Source organism: Pelecanus crispus, chromosome 6 (assembly GCF_030463565.1).
Source record: "Pelecanus crispus isolate bPelCri1 chromosome 6, bPelCri1.pri, whole genome shotgun sequence".
NCBI lineage: Eukaryota > Metazoa > Chordata > Aves > Pelecaniformes > Pelecanidae > Pelecanus > Pelecanus crispus.
In genome coordinates, this window is record NC_134648.1 from 68,095,368 (window position 1) to 68,112,180 (window position 16,813).

Genomic DNA, 16,813 nt, shown 5'->3' on the forward strand with positions numbered 1-16,813 from the left:
ATTTCATATCAGCAAGGCATCGCCCATACAAGTTAGAAAGCTATTTCTACTAACACTAGCAATTTTTTTTAGGAAATACTGTTTTTCTCTTCTGTATGTTTTCAGATGCTGCTTTGCTTTTGAAAGAAACAAATGAGTCACATCACATGCTATCATTTGCAGCAGTTTGGAGGTACGTAATTTAGATTTCGTTTCAAGAATTATGTGTGTGTAGTTGGTAGTGGAGGGACCAGGGTGTATGAGAAGTAGAATATGAAATATCAGAGGTTTAAAATCTCTCATCTGTGAGGTTCAGTGGAAAACAATACCAAATGCATGTTGTCCTTGACATGTGCAGAGAAATAATCCTCTCACCTGTTTGAAAGCCTTCCACTCTGTTACCTAAAGGAAGCCAAGAACTTGAGCCTAAATATCTGAAAGTTGTTACCCATTTTATTCTAAGTTAAATTCCATGTTATCCAGTGCATCTGCAACACTGCATGCATCAGGACTGCTAACATGGCTGGGAATCTGGGCTGCCTTCCTGTGCTGCTGCTGTTCCTGTCAGAGCTGCAGGGATCATTATTTGCTGCTGTCACTTATCAGCATTACTTCTCTATAGGCTAAAAGCAAGGAGGCAGCAGGCGGAGCGTTGTATCTCAGAGATGTATGTCTGAGATCACCAGGGCCATACAGTGGCTGCATTGCCTTTGACTTAGGAATGTATCTGTAGACCTTGTTGAGCCTTAGCCATACTGTCCTTTCAGAAGGGCAGAGGTGTCCCAGTTGTCCCCCTTTTCCTTTGAGTGCCACTCTTCCAGCATGTTCAGTGCAGAAAACATGCTTCTTGGATGTATGTCTGGTAATATCCAATTCAATTCACTCTTCAGCATGTTTTTTGGACTCTCTTAGTAATTCTCTAAAAGCCTTCCAAATCTTAGTGTGGGGTGGAGTGCTTGCTACAAAAAGGTCTCAACAATATAGCTAATATTTGGTATAATGCAGGCCCTTGAGCAGAGACTTTATTCTTTTTCATAATGATCTGGTGGTGTCTATATCTGCCAATCTGCAGACTTCACAGTGACCTTTCTACCTTCCATTTAGAAATGAGAAACTAGATGAGTTCCTCATGGCTCTACTCTTCTACCTATCTTTTCACCTGGAAAAAATTGCCTTGGAAAAGAAATACAGATCCTTGATTTCCTAAGTATAAGATTGTAGGGGTCTAAGTACACAGAGCTTGCCCCAGCAAATCTGGAATCACAGGGCAGTCTTTCATGCCAGAATCAGTGGGATTCTGCGTATGAGCAAGGACTGCTTGCTATACTGACCCAGTCTATATATCAAATACTAAGGAGAAAAACCCCTTGGTCTCACTGTCTATGTCGCCCGTCCCCTTGTCCTCTGTGCTCTCCAGGACATAGGCTCCTCTGACTAGGTACAGAGACAGAATTTCTGGGAGGGTTTGAACCCTGCTTTGCCCCAGCCTTGCCCGGAGCGGCGTGCACTGCTGTTCTTGTGGCATGGCATCACTATAGTCTCCCTTTCAAGATCATGGCTGGATCCAGTCCCGCTGCAATGGGGTCACGAAATAATTTGGCTTCTCAAGGTAATGCTCTAATTTGAATAAATCATTACTACTACCACCGACGTTAAATCTATGTGAGTGCCCTGGATCGAATTACCATCCCTTAATGCCATTTCCCAGCAATAACATTAGCATCCAGTCATTTCTGCTTGCAATACAGAGCACCAAATAGTCGCAACTGAGTCTGTTGGGTGTTAATTGGTGCTGTGGGTCACATTGCTTTAAGACTTCATTTCTAAATACTTTGCAGAGCAGGTTCAGATGACTCTTAGGTGCTAGAAACATGTTACAACGTGAGGAATATGTGCTAGGAAAGCAGTTCCCAAGTAAGGGTGTGTGACCACACTTGCTACCTTGCAGAGTGGAAGTGGGGATGCCAGCGGAATAGTTTAGGAGCTGCTGCGTTAGAGGGTTATATGCCTTGGGAGAAAGCATTACAGAGTTACAAACTATGGTTGTAAGACATGTCGATGATTTTCTGGAGTCTATAATAGTCTCTGCGAATTGATTGACAGTTTTCTTAAAACACCTAGTGATTACTTACTTCACAGTTCATGAAGCCTTAATATAAACAGGGGTTGATTTATCTGGATTGAAGAAAAGATTGTTGGAGGATTGCTGGCCTTAAGGAATTGATTTGTTCTACATTCATTAGATGGATAGGTGTTTCTTTCATTGTGCAAGGAATAATTCATAAATAAAGAAAACCATCGGTGTCGTTTCATACACAAAGGCTGTAGATTCAGCTGAGGTGCTCTGGGCTGCAATTTAAAAAATGATCCCCTTGCTCTTGGCTGGTAAAGGACAAGGAGGCCAGTCTGTGGGCCATGACATCTCAAAATGGCTCATATCATCTACTGGTGTGGCAAATACAGAAACAGACCGAAACAAAGAGGAGTTTGGACCTCTTGCAATATAGGCTTATGTTTCCTGGATCAAGGGGGCTCTGGTTAGTAGGTATCAGCTGTAAGCACTGGATAAACCCTGCCAGGAGAGACTTTTCAGTGTGTTCTGGCATGCAGTGCTCCCAAAGTGACCCCTGCCTTTTGGTGGGAAACATATACTGACCTTCCGCTTCCCAAAGGGATATTCTACAATACTGTTTTATTTAGATTCATTGCCTCACCTGAAGGGAAGTGGCTTGCTTGTCAGGATTACCTGCATGCAGTGTAACATCAGAGAAGCTTAAAGAGACACCGTGCAGAAGCAGGAAGTCATGATCTTGATCTACTGAAGTATAAATACAGGGAAGGAAAGTAAAATGACAGAAGACAGTTTTAGGTCCTATTTAATGTTGAAGTTCACCCTTAATAGTTCTAGCATCTTAGCTGAGTTGGAGGAACAGGGACATACTAATCATGGTGTGAAGAGCTGTCTGACATTGCATCTTCTTTCCCTTTTCAAGACCTCCTATTTCCTCTGTTATCCACCTGGTCTAATTCCAAACTTGGTATGTGCTATATTTCACATAAAATATAGCAAGGACTGCCTTTTTTCTTCTGTGGAGTAAAGTTCTGGAATGGACTTCCACTAGGAAGTACTGGGGGCAGGCAAGAAAACTTACTTTTTTTCTGGAGGTGGAGCTCTGTAAGCTTGTGAAAGGGATTTTGCAACTACATAATAGAATCATAATGGCATAAAATTACACTTGTGATAAGAATCCTTGGGTTTGTGATATGCTGATGTATTCGAGAGAACGTGAAAGAAGATTGCATAGCCATTTGTTTTCCTATATCTATCCCACATAAATCCCATGCTCAGGGCTGTTGCTAGTGGCCCGCTTAGGAAGAAAACTCCCTCCTCCAAGATGTAATTTAGTTTCAGAGGTTTTTTTGCTTTCCTGTGTAGTACTGGCTATGTGTCACAAGCAGGCACAGACTGGAGGTAAGACATGCCGGTACCATTCCATGTGTCTCATTAGTGACACCTATAATTTGCTCCCAGTTAATCTGACAGACAGATTATTTGGAGACTGGGCTTGGTGACCCGCCTAGTCCTTTACCAGCCTGATGCTCCTATATGACAGACACATCCAACGGCTGTGCAGTCCTTGAGCTGCTCTTCTTGTAGACCCTGTGTGATAACCTAGTAACACAGAAAACAATACTGGTTATTTCTGCTCCTTGTTGGTGCGTTTTGGAGTTCCTGCCATTTGGGCTGCCTACGAGAGGTGCCTAACTCATCTGTTGGGAGTACTCTTGTCCACAGGGAGCCAGGCCTGATGGTCTGAATAGCTCCTCAACTGTCTTGAACCTAGACAATGTAGAAGTTACCAGTGTCCACAGTGCCTCAAGAGAACGTCTAAGACCATCCTGGCTTCAGAAGTCATTGCTTCTGTGCATTAGACTTTCTTTGGAAAAGAAAGTATTGGAAGAGGGTTCCTATCAGAGAATGTCAGGATGAATAATGACACCTTTGTCTTCTTGTGACTTTGTCTTTTGTTGATGCTGTGCTGATTCTTTGTAAATCCAAGCCTGAAGCTTTCATGGCTTCTTCTAGGTTCAGGAATATCTTGTAAAAAACAACCAACCAGTTTTCCAAAGCAGTGGGCATGAGGCATTCCCCCACTGAAGACAGCTTGGGAGTATACACCTCTGAAATATGTGACTCTAAGAACAAAAACTCAGCAGTGGTGGATGAGACATGAATGGAACAAGGGCTATTATTTCTGTCCTGCATTTTCTTTCCCCTTTAGTTTCTGTCTGTTTCTGCTTCCAACCCTTTCATGTCTTTTGACGAAAATCTGCTGAATTTTATTAGCAATTATCCTTGAGAAGCCCAGAGTAATTGTCCTAATTTATTAAAGGTGGGTTGTGTGGGAAGCTTTAGGGCTGGAGGCCATCAGGGATAGGACAGATAAAACCAGCTCTCCTGAATGTGAAAGAAGGCTGGTAACTTTTAGGCCAGCAGCGCTTCCAGGCACCGGCAGACAGTTGGGTGGATTACAGGGGAAGCAGAGGAAATAGAAAGCTCTTTGGTTTGGCATTTCCTTAGTGTTTGATCTGAATTGGTTTAAAATACAGGCTTGCGGTGTCAGCCGTTCCTGTTTAGAGGCAGTCCCAAAAGCGCTTCATGTGCCTTTTTGAAGAGGAGTAAGTGCTGTCTCTGAATGAGCCAGGCCCACCGCTCCAGGCCGCCCGGTGACAGGGCCTGCACCCAGAGATCTCCAAATGCACCTCCAGGGCTTTTATGCAGGCTGCAGAAAGGGTTCATAAGCTACGCAGGATCAAAGACAGTGACGTGACGGGCTGTGGGCATGCAGCTTACACGTTGTGCGGGGCAAGAGAGACTGTCTGGGCCCCAGCCCCCGGCCTTGTGGCCCCACCGGCATTGCCAAGCTGCGCTGGAAGCGCTGGAGCCCAGCCTTGCTGCAGAGCTGTCCCCTGACGCTGGTGTCATGCGGCGTGTTGGCTCCTGTGCCTGAAAACCACGCTTACTCCTCAGTCACTCTAGCATCCCTTCTGTCCAGAGCACCTTCCCTGAAAACTTTTTTCCCTTCTTGTTTTAAACAGGACTATGATATTTGTAGAGAAGAAAGAAGTGGACGATGTGTTGGCGAAGTTAGCGGTGGCCAGGATTCACCTCGCCAAGGTGTACTGTAGCTTTATCCTCGGACGAGGAGGCACGGCACAGCAGTGCCACAAGCCTAGTGGAAAGTAAGCCAGTCCCTTCTGGGGACTCTCGCTATGTCAGGGGCCACAGCAGCCCAGGGCCAAGGCCTCTGCTGAGCGACAAAAGTGAATGCCCAGGGTGATGAATGTCTTGTGAGCCAAGCAGTCACAGAGGACTAAGGGACCACAAGACAGAGAAGCGTCCTGATCTGCCTGCAGCTCCATCTCATCTCATAACCGACTCCAGAAGTGTTTCTGGTGAGCTGTTGCCAACTGATTTGGCCACAATGAGTTGCAGCAGAGCTCTGGATACCAGACTGGAAAGCTCTAGTCCTGGTATGCAGAAGCCTTGCTAGGTATTCAGAGCAGGAAAATTAAGTGTGTTCAACATGAGAGTCAGCAGGGCAAAAATTGGTGCCAGCCCTGGATCTTACCCCTGCCACTTCCAGTTAACTAAATCTTGAAAGCAAATGGTTACCTACCTGCTGGCTGCCACTGATCCCTGTATAAATTTCCTCTTATGCCAAGTCTGAAATAGCATAAGACTAGTCTAGCAAGTGACGGAGGCCATGTTCCTGAAGGGCAGCAAGTGAAGGGAGTAGAGACAAGAAGAGGTTGTGTTTGGGCACTGGAAGCGTAGGACTCCTACCTCTGAGCGGGGAAGATGGTGCATGGCTTTTTCAGAATGTGGAGACCAACTGCTCTTTAGATGTGATGGTCCCAGTGGTGAACTGAAAGGGGAGAGAAACCCATAGTGGGAATTAAAAAAGAAACTGAAGAAGGCAGGAGAGGATGGGAGGGTGTTTGAAAAGGCAGAGAAACCAAGGGAATTATAAGGACAAGAAAAGGGGAGTTTTAGCAGGAGATGAAGGTGGTGTGGTTTAACCCTGTCCAGCAACTAAGCACCACAGAGAATGGTTAGTGGAAGGAGAACATGACAGAGAGATCACACACTGTGCTAGCGTTAGGGACTTTTTCCTCAGCCACGTACTTTCCTGCACAATGTTTCCTTTCCCTGGCAGTAGAAAGGAGCTGGCAGTCCCCACCCAGCACCCCAGTCCCGTGGGATCTTCTCAGAGCAGTTTCAGGCAAATGTTTCCAGTCAGTTGGTGTGAAACTGCTGCCAGTCCCCCAGAGGAGTCACAAACATTCGCTTGCCTTCCTGCAACACAGCTCCGAGCAACCTTGCTCCTGGCTGGGGTGAGGGAACCTGGGTTTCCTTCTAATCAAGAGGAGAAGGTAACCTGTGAAATGATGGAGTTCAAGGGGAGCTGAAATTGCTGTCCCAACAGGGCTTTCATTTTAGTGTACCCCATCCCACAAGGTACTGGACCCTGAGAATTAAGAACATGTTCCCTCTGCATCCTGGCACATCGGCGTTTCACCGGGCACTCCTGGGAGCAGTCTTCTGTGCCAAAGCCCTGCTCCCAGATTCCTGCTGCTGAGAGGCATCCTCTTAACCTTCTTGCTAGTTGGACAGGGAGGGTCATGACAGCATTTAATTATTTCTGTTGGGTGGCCCTAATGTCTGCACTTATGAGACTCAGTTGGAGGAGCTTATTGCAGAAGGGAACTTGAATCCAAGAACTGGATGCGGCTGGATAAAGCCCAGAGAGTTAGCTCTGCTGCCTCTTCACTCACTCGTATTGTCTGGTGGATGGGAATGTGCAGGAGTGAGTCAAGAAAGAGGTCTAGTGGCAAAAAACCAGCAGCATGGGAGTGAGAGCAGAGAGGTGAAACAAGAAACTGTGTTCTTTAATATTTCCACCACAGTGGGGGTTAGAAGCTGGCAGTGGATTGGAATGCCGGTGGCCAGGCTGTGAGAACACAAAGGCTAGAAAAGAGCTGTGTCTTAAAGCCTTCATGATGTAAGCCTTCATACGAAGGGAGACCTCACCGAGTTACTCATAGCAGGGTGGCGGTAGCTGACTACAGCTGACTTCAGAGTTAGGCTAATGCTCAGCGTTTTGTAATATATGGCACTTCCCATACCATACTGCAATTATATAAATATAATATTTTCTAGGCTGACTCAGTTTAGCCTTAAATGTTATCTGGATCCTCCCAGACCATTATATGAACTGCCAAAACCAAGAGCTAAGGGACAGAACTGATTAACACTCATAATTATAAAAGATGGTTAGGAATCTTTTGAACATACATGTTTTTGGATGGGAAAGGTCCTTTATCAAAGTTGAAACTGTGGTGAGGGTTACTTCTGATGAGGTTTTTTTAACCTGAAAAATGTTTAGATTAAAAAGCTGAGAAACTATTGATGTACCGCCCCCAGTTTTACTATATTTTCTTATAACCCAACTATGGGTTCATGATGGTGTTGAAGCTTTTGCTTTTCACTCTACTTCACCATAGCAACATTTTAATGAAATCTTATACTATGTTGGTAAACTGCTTTCCCTTCCAGATCTGCCAAATGTCTATGTGTTCATATGAAATTAATGGTTCTTCATGTAAAGGTTTTCTCTGAAATTTTAAAAAGCGAGGCTTAGGTAGGGAACATCTTCATTTTAACAATTTACATGATTTGTAAAATGCAGCATTAAAAGCCTATCTTGGTACTATGCCAGACTGGAATTTCAGAGAGTTCCTTCAGACCTGTTATTTGTGTATGTTAGCATTAGTCCTTTTGTGCCTCCAACGCTGAGGAAGGAATAGGTGTGTCTGGCTTTCTCCTTTTAAGTTGATGGGGGTTGTGCAACCTTTTTGTGGTGCCAGTTTCCTTATGGGCATTTGTCATAATGGGAAAAACACAGAGTGTTCCCAAAGCTGCATGCATCAATGGCGCAAACACGGTCGAGCCAGCCCTTACTGATACTTGAAGCTGGCTTGATCCATGGGTAATTAGTCACGGCTGCAGTGGAGGCAGCTGCTAAATGGCACAGGAAGCATTTCTTCCCCATGTGCCCCTATGCACAACAGTAATTCTTGTAGATGTCTGAAGCCACTACCATCTTGCATCCAAACTCTACGCTTACTGCGCCTTTGGCTGTGCTGTCCTTCTCTTTTATGCATAAACTCATCCCATCCCCCTCACAGCTCTGAGAAATCCGTATTACTATATTACTAGAAGGCATGATACTTTTTGCTCACTCTTTCACATTTCTTACAAGTCCCGTCCTGAAGCTTGTTGCAAGTTTGATGTTCTCCTGACCCTTTCTGTATTTTCCTAGGTAATTAGCAACTGTGCCCTAGACATGGGAGGTGCCTCCTGGTTCAACACTTATTTTAGGAAACTTTACTTCAAGCAGGTCTCTTAGCCTAATACCTCACCTGAGGGAAGAAAGCACTGGGAGAAAGAAGGGTGGAGACCCCTGGCCTTATTTGACTCTCATTATTGGCATTATTTTCTGTTGCTGGCCTCCATGTAGTTTTCTCTGCTAAACCAGGGACTAGTTCTAAGACACTGTACGAGCTGTATAATGTTAAAAGGTGAAGCTGGGTTTCACATTTAGGTTTAAGAAGCTGGGGTCACTTTAGGTTTCTCTGCTCTGGCATTCTGAAGACAGAATACTGTGCTTTACTAGAATTCATAAGGAATCAAAAGAATCAGAGTTGATCTGGGAGTTCTGCTCTGGCAAACGGCCATGCCACGCTTGCAGAGTCAAGCTTCTTTTCCCTTGCACAATATGTGAAGTGTCAGCAGGATTTGGCTGGTGGGAGCCAGGTAGGGAGATACATGGTCTTCTTGATCAAATAATCAAGAAATAAAAGTCAGAAGATGGTATATGGAACTATAGGGCTGAAAGGTATTATCTTCATGGTCTGCTCTGCATTGATTTTTCTGGGGTGGTGGCAGCTGGGGATACTCTAGATGTGTGGAACACTTGATGTTATCAGGAAGATAAGAGACGTGTCAGGAGCTGGTGAGCTGATGCAGAGACAGGCTTTCCTGTGCATCTGGCAGGCCCAAGCCAGATCTGTGGGGATCTGTAGGACAGCAGGGAAAAATTGCTTTCATCTCCATGAGGGTGAGTTGTGCCATCTCCAGGAGAACTGAGTGGCTGCTGGGATGTGTGCATCACCCTCTGCTTTAACAGCCATTTCCATGATGGACAGTCATTTGGCTTTGTGTGAGAATCCCCAGGCTCAAGTGGGTGGCGAGAGCATCTCTCAGGCTTCCACTGGGCAAATTGCTGCTTCTGTAACAAAGGCCCTTTGTCATTCTTGGGCTTGTTTTACATTTCTTCTTGGAGATACATCAGGCATCTCCTTCCTGGTTTTCAAGTTTATTGTCTCAGCATTGGCTTGGCTTTGGGCCCTCGGTAACTCTGCTCGTTGCTCTTCCAGTGATGTCAGGAAGAGTTTTTTTATTGACTTCAGTGGGAACTGGGTTATGTCAGCACTGACCACTTTTGAGAGGCCCATGCAGAGAGCTCAGTCTAGATAGCATAGCAGGGGAGCCTCGCCTGCTCATCACATCCAGCTTTGTTCTTTGTCAGATTTAACTGAGCCATACAATATTTTGCATTTTCTCCTTCTGAGGCAATGCAGAAGTCCTGTCTTTCTTTTGGACAGTGGGTCTCCGCATGCTAGTAATGAGGATCTACCAGCCACAACTTTATTGCCCTGGTGAAATGCCAGCTTGGCATAGCCCCATGAGTCATGTTCAATGCTCTCCTCAGAGAACTGAAAGGACGACTGCTGCTATTAATTTTGTGCTCTTGTTCACTGCCTTAGGAGAAAAACATCGTTGCAGAAAGATTGGAGCTTCTTTGAGGTAAGAAAGACACAAAGATAGACTAAGAGTGTGACTGAGTGTCAGCCCAGAGCATGTCCCCCCTTGCACATCCAAATGCTCCTTTCCTTTTTAGTTGCCCCAGTAGTTTACTTGTAGGGCAGAATACCTAGAATAAAATTTTACCTCTAGGGCCTAGATGTCTCTGTAAAATACCATCTCTTTGCCCTTCAGCCCAACCCTTTTCCCCTTGGAGCCCTCAGCTGGGCAATTTCAGTCTCTCTGTGGTTTCATAAACTGGGAAGCCTTTCCTTAAAAGAGGGAAACTGTGGATTCAATTTCAAGGATACACAGCAGTCTCAGCGATGCCATCTTTTCAAGAACAGACTTAGTAGAGATTCGATTTATTGTGATTTGATTCAGCTTATGCTAGGGATCCCAAATGTTAAATAGGAATGAAAAGCTAGATTTTGTTTTTTTAATCAGCAAGCAGACATGCGGAGGTGAGATGTGATGAGTTCATATTTGGTAGTAATATTTTCTATGATCATAATGCTGTCATTTGGGGTGGGAATCATTTTGTCTACCTGCAGCTGCCCAAACAATAGCAGCCCAGTTCAGACCATGCCCTTCAGCTGCCTTGAAGATCAATGCAGCAGAGAGAAGCTCAGCCAGAGGGTGAACTGTTGCCTCTTAAGATAGATGCATGTGATAGGAACCCCTGCAGAATGACTCATCCCTTCAGTCTCTTTCTGTTGATTGAGGGAAACTGGGTGGTGATCTCAGGTTATCTCCTTAGTTTCTAGCAGCAAGACTAAGCCAAACTGGTCAGAGTTGAGCAAGATGAAATCCATCTGAGCTAACTCTATTTCTAGCCTCATCTGTCTGCATACCTTTAAAAATCCAGTCCTTTCAAATCTGCACTGACACGTGGTAAAGTTTGATGCCAAATGGTTGCTGGCATTTTAGTGGAGTCATGCCAACCTCCACTCTGGGATGCAGTGGGACTATGGGCCTTTTCCCAGTGAAAAAGGGATCTGTGCTTTCAATTTAGGGCTTCTACAACTTCTGCAGCTATGTGGCCTGGCTTGTGTTCAGACGGAAGCACTTCCAAGTGATTCGGGAAGAAATTGGCAGGCTTCTTTTCTCCAACATGTTCAATCCTGCCTTAAGAGACAGGGGCAATGTTGACCTGCAGAAAGCGGGAGACCAGACTGCTGATGCAAATACAGTGTGATTGCCATATCTGAGGTACACATTTGACACACTGGTGAGTCTTTAGGGAACCTGCCCTGTCCAAATACACTGAGGTAACACCTGCATTTGTTTTCTTTCAAGGAAAGTCCATGCCAAGCATCCTTCCATAAACAGCATGGTTCACCAGCGCTCGCCAGTGCTCAGCACGCTGCTGCCCTTGCCGAAAGACAGTGCTCAATACTTCTCCCAGAACCACTACTGTCAGGGCAGAGACCCTCGACTCTGCAGGTGTGATGGACTGCCAGACTTCTCAGAATTGTTCACTACCAAGTAAGGGGCTATTTCTCTGTGTAAATAGATCTGGTAGTGCTATGAGGAAGGATGTTGGACAGCTAGCTCTTCCTCACTGGGAGATGGGCCACTGGACTGAGGATTTGGTCTACATGGGAGTTAGAGAGGAACAGGAGCGTAAGCAAGACAGGCATGAATGAGCCTGAAACTTGCAGAGGTAATACTCTTGGTTAACCGATGGCAAAGCTACTGTCCATTGTAGTGCTTTGTTAAAACTCAAAAGTTTTCTGGGGAAAGAAAATAGGCTTTAACATAAACTTGAACAGAAATTAACCAAAACCTCTCAAAATCAAAATGGGGTGTTTATTTTTTTCCCTCTCGTGTTTCATTCCAATTTCTTATTTCTTCTTGACTGTTAGTTTTCAGTAGTGTTCTGATCAGACATTACTGATGTACTTTATTCCAAAAAAGTAATTTTGTTACTACATTGTCTTTTAAAATATAATTTTGCTTGTAATAGAAATAGAACATTTTCTTCTGATTCATGATAAAACCAAAATCTTTCAAGGCTGAGTATGCCATACGAGAGGAATTCCATTTCCCATCCAGCCATGGTTAACAGCAGTATCGCTACAGTACTTTTCAATGTAATAACTCATGTAAACAGGACCACTGTAAACCAGTTTTGCTCTGTTGAAGAATGTGTAAGGTTCCCTGTAAGACTTGCCTTCCTAGGTTTTCTTTTTCTGTCTGGAAATTAGAATTTGAGAATTGCCTTTGTTTGTCTGGATCTTCCAGAGTTCTGGCAGTCTAATGAATGCTACAGCAGTGTACATGCAAAATCTTTGGATGTATCTACAACACACGACCAGCAAGTCTGGTATTTCTTGAGAGCGTGAAATTTGCTACAAATGCACATGTAATTGTTTTGTGCATGCTTTGGAAGCTGGGTGCACCCTAAGCATCTTGGCTTTATAGCTTACGCAGAGAGTCATGTAATTTGTATTCAATAGGGCCAACCTTTCCAGGAAGCGCTGCGCTTCATTTGGACATATGCAATTCATGTTGCGTGCATGCACACTCCAGACAAAAACATGACATGGTGTGCAAGATGCTGAGGGTATAAGCACAGTTATTTGTTTTTCCCTGGGGAAGAGCAGATATTCCTTGCATAATGTTGTGCACAGTCCAGATGAAGGAGGCAAGGTTCCTTGCTGGTTTACGTAGGAAACATTACTAATCTGTCCCCCTTTCTCCTGTTTTCCTTTGCTTCATTGTGTCAAGCAGATTAACACGATGTTTTCTAACAGGGTGGGCATCATTGGAGCTCATTGTAGTGAGTTAAAATCTTTTATGAGCATGCCTGATGGGGCAGTGGAGGAGGAGGAGGAGGAAGAGGGAGAGGAGGAGGAGGAGAAAGAGGAAGAAGAAGAACAAGGAAGAATGAGCGGTTTCTCCATCCTGACAAGTGACCTCAGTTTGCCGTCTCCGAGAAGCCCCCAAAACAGGCTTAGCAGTCAGAGAACTGTACTCTCAAGAGCAATGGCAGAAGATGACTGTAATCAGAGCAACTAGCAGAAGTGGTATCTTCTCCTGTTGAGTGGCACGGTTTCACATTGCTAAGTAAATCACTTTGAAATTGCAGCTGAAGAAGCCTAACTCATTTGTCAGAGGTGGGGTAGTTTAGCACACAAGGGCCTCGACTGGGTGACTGGAGACCTGGACTGTAATTCCTGCTTCTGTTGGTATTTTTCCTTCATCTTAATGCCTTCATTACACCATTTCTGAGAAGATTATTTTACTGACTTATTTTGGGAAGTGCTTTGACACCTGCAGAGGAATATGATTATTGGTTTGAATATCAACCCTTTTTTTCTAAAGGGTTAGCAAAGCAACCAGGAGACATGACTTACTACAGTCTAAAAGTTGCTGAAATTTTGCTTTTAAAGGGAGCTACTCTGGAATCTTTAATGTACTGTGTTTACTTCTTTTTTTATTTCCATCATCTCTCATTTTGTTCTCAGATATAGCTAGCTTGATTTATGACTCATTGTGAAATAAGTATAGCAAAGAAAAATGCTGTTATTTAAAATATCTACCAAGTCTTCATTTAATTTTCTCTTTTTAATGAGAGAGAGATATATATTTATTTTTATCATTGATTTTACATGATTGGGAAAGGAGATCTTAGATGTTCAAACTTAAAATATGCAGTTGGGATGTCAGTATCTTGAAATAAAATGAATTGATGGTAACAAATGGTATCATTTTACCTATAAGGCTATCTATACCTGCTAATCATTAGCATCAGGAGGAAAATTTAGGATGAAATCCTGAATTTGTCATAGTCAATAAGAATCAATGAAAAAATAATGGATGATTAAACAGTGGAAGAAAACCAGAGAGGTAATACTTTCATCATTGTTAAGAGGAGAAATTTGACATATTAGTGCTGGTTTGGAAGTTTTTCAGCAAAATATATCTATGCTGGATAAAAATAATACAATTTTCCCTTGCAATGTGTGGTTCAGTTTTTAAAAGGATGACATTTTGCAGCACAATTATGATGAGAAACTGACTTCTGGTGCAACCAACAGTCCAGGGATTAGATTACTTCTGTGGGGTGGCCCTGCGCTGCCTTATTGAGACAGACACTTGAACTGCAGATTCACAGCTATTACTTAGTCTCTTCACTTAGACTGACACATGGTATATTGACACTTAAGTAGCATTGTGGCCTAGGCTTGTTTTCCATGTGTCAGGTGAATCCTTTTACCTTTGGATGAGGCTGTTGTGGCCTGCAGTTTCTCTCTCAAGCTTTTCATTAGACATCTGTTCTGGTACAGAGTAAAAATATTTTAAAATAACCTCTTAGAAATTTTGTGGGATGGAAAACAAATATTCTCTCCCAGAGGAGAAGAAATATAAAAGGTGTATTCAGAAGTGTGCATGAGACTGATATGTATTCCTCATGTACATGATGTGGAATGGTACACTCTTTATTAAAAACTAACATTTCTAGGTTATACCTTCATTTTGGGCAGGCAGATTAGTGCTCATATGGTCTGAAAAATGGTGACAAGCCCTTGAGGTGGTGCCTTAGTTGCAGGTTTCCTGAGAGTTTGGCTGGGCAAAAGTATGTGCAACTGTCTTTCCCGGCTGCATGGGTGACTCCTGGATGGTGCATACCTGGCCGAACACGCAAGAGACAGTTGTGGTGGTATCATTGCCCTGCAGCTGCATGGTTTCCCTGCCGAATGATGCAGCAAGATGTTGGCTAATACCTGGAGCTGAGGGAGGCTACAGCACAGCTTCCTTCTCATGGTCTTGGGAGAAATCTTTCTGTTCCTGCGTTAGGAGTCCTCTATATCCTAAAGGATGAGTACAGCTTTGTCTCTCTAGCTGTGACATTGATCTGTGGATTGACATCCCATGCTAGTCCTTGCAAAAGCACCTTGCTTTGTCACATCCAAACAGGCATCGTATGGAGCCTTAGAAAGAGTATGAGGGAAAAGCGTCCTTTGCCACATCAGTCCTGCGGGGCAAGGTACTTTGCGGTGTTTGCTAATAACTGGGATTTGTGAACAGTCCCTGCAGTGCCTGGGGCAGAGATTTCACAGGCTCGCACACTTGGCCTGTGGTGGGCCTGGGACGACAGGAGAAGACTGAAGGGTGGAGCACGCACTCACGTAAGCAGCAGAGCTCCTGGACGTAAACGAACTTTTTGTGCACTGTCACTTACCTGCAAGGTCTGTGTCACTGCGGAGAGGAGGAAGCACTGAGCAACACACTGCCGGTGTTGCTCAAAAGCATTTGATGAACTACTCAGACTGAGAGATGATGTTCAACATGCTATGTTTGCACCTCTCCAGATTCAAGGCAGGTTCCTCACAGCCTCCTTAAGTGGAGCAACCCCATGGGGGTACTTTCTCACCATAAACCAGTAAGCAACAAGTGACTGCTTTTGGCAGGCTGTTTTCCTTGGACTAAAGGCAGCTGCAGACCAGACATGGTCTCAGTTACTTCTGTCTGCACCTAGAACATGCTGTCTGGCTCACTCTGCAGGAATTACCTGGGTAAAATCTGATGGTGCCTGGTTTTAAAACACTGTGATTGTCAGCCAAGCCCTCAGCCATGGCTTTGGGACTAAGTTTTCTGTGGTAATCTAACAACAACCTTGAACTTTCCAGAAAGGATTGAGAAATACCTTGCAGTTCAGATTCTTAAGTCAGCAGAGTCTTTTCCAGAGCTGCATTCTCAGCGTTAAGTGTCTGCTTTTTCTGAGGTAATGTATGTCCAACACAGACAACCCATGCTTGTTTAAGCATGTAAGCAAGACCTGGCAGCCTTTCACACATGACAGTGAGTCATCCTTCCAGCAGGAGAGAGTGAGTCAGAAAGGGCAGTTGACAAGCTTTATTTATCAGTCTCCTGTTATTTGGCCCAGGAGAATTTTACCCTGAAAAACCCACCCTTATTAATGACAGGCAAAGCTCAGACTTGTACCATATGACTGCTGGCCTTTTGCCCCATAGGCTTTGCATGCAGTTTCATATCAGGAAATCACGGCACGTTGGCCATTTCCACAATTTTTTTATTTTTAAAGGGGTTCTGATGTGCCAGCTATATTGGAAAAACTCGCCTGAGCTAGGGTTACCATAAAGACTACAAACTCAAATGCCTCTCAGTGATGAAAAGAGCCTGGGGGCTTCTGTGCAACAGTGTTTATAGAGTTCCCATTTACTTTCTTCTCTTAGGGCTGCTTTGCTCAGAGCCTTAACTGAGTGCTGCTAGCATGGCCTAGTGTCCTGACTGGCTTTTGATTATGGTTCTGCCACTCACAGGCTCCATATAGGGTGTGTCAGGCTTTCCAGTGTAAGTGTCTATTTTCAGAAGTTATATTGCTCTGTTGTAGAAATTCACGCCAAGCAGAAAGTTGGCAGGAAACGTCGCAACTCAGAAGTGGAAAAAGAGACAGAGAAAAAAAAAATCTGCCCGATGTTTAATTAAGGAAACTCTGCCCTAGGGGGTTTCAGGCATTGCAGCCGGGAGAGAGATGAGAGCGTAGCAAGGGGAGCCATCCAGATGTGGAGTGACCATAATGCGTAGCTGGGTGTCTTGAGGTATGGAAAGAAGCGAGGTAAGCTCAAGCCCATTCTAATCGTGTTGCAGGTGGGTTTGGAGCAGTAACCTAAGGCAGCAGCAACCACGTAGTGGCAGGGCTACAGGGCTCAGCAAGTTCTCTGTGAGCCGGCATGGCAGGACCTGGAGATCTTGCAGGTTCCTTGTCTCTGGTTGCTCCGGTTCAGTCCTGTTCTTGTCCTGTTAGGGGCCAGTGTCTGATACACAGGGAAAAACGAGGCAGTCTGAGCCTGCTCATTTTTCTGTGCAAGAGAGACAGGCCAAAAGCAGCATTTAATCAGCAAATAACAGTTTTTTTTCCATTTTTGCTTG

The 16,813-nt window shown here is 44.4% G+C and overlaps 1 protein-coding gene across 1 annotated transcript in view; it reads left to right on the forward strand.

Moving 5' to 3' along the window:
* The window catches only part of ZBTB1 (zinc finger and BTB domain containing 1), a 49,225-nt gene extending 36,291 nt beyond the window's left edge, over nt 1-12,934 (forward strand). The window contains 7 exon segments of the mRNA XM_075712832.1: nt 106-172; nt 1,084-1,182; nt 5,080-5,223; nt 9,874-9,913; nt 10,926-11,122; nt 11,210-11,398; nt 12,670-12,934. Coding sequence (XP_075568947.1) covers nt 106-172; nt 1,084-1,182; nt 5,080-5,223; nt 9,874-9,913; nt 10,926-11,122; nt 11,210-11,398; nt 12,670-12,934 — 1,001 coding nt within the window.
* Nucleotides 12,935-16,813: the final 3,879 nt, after the last annotated feature.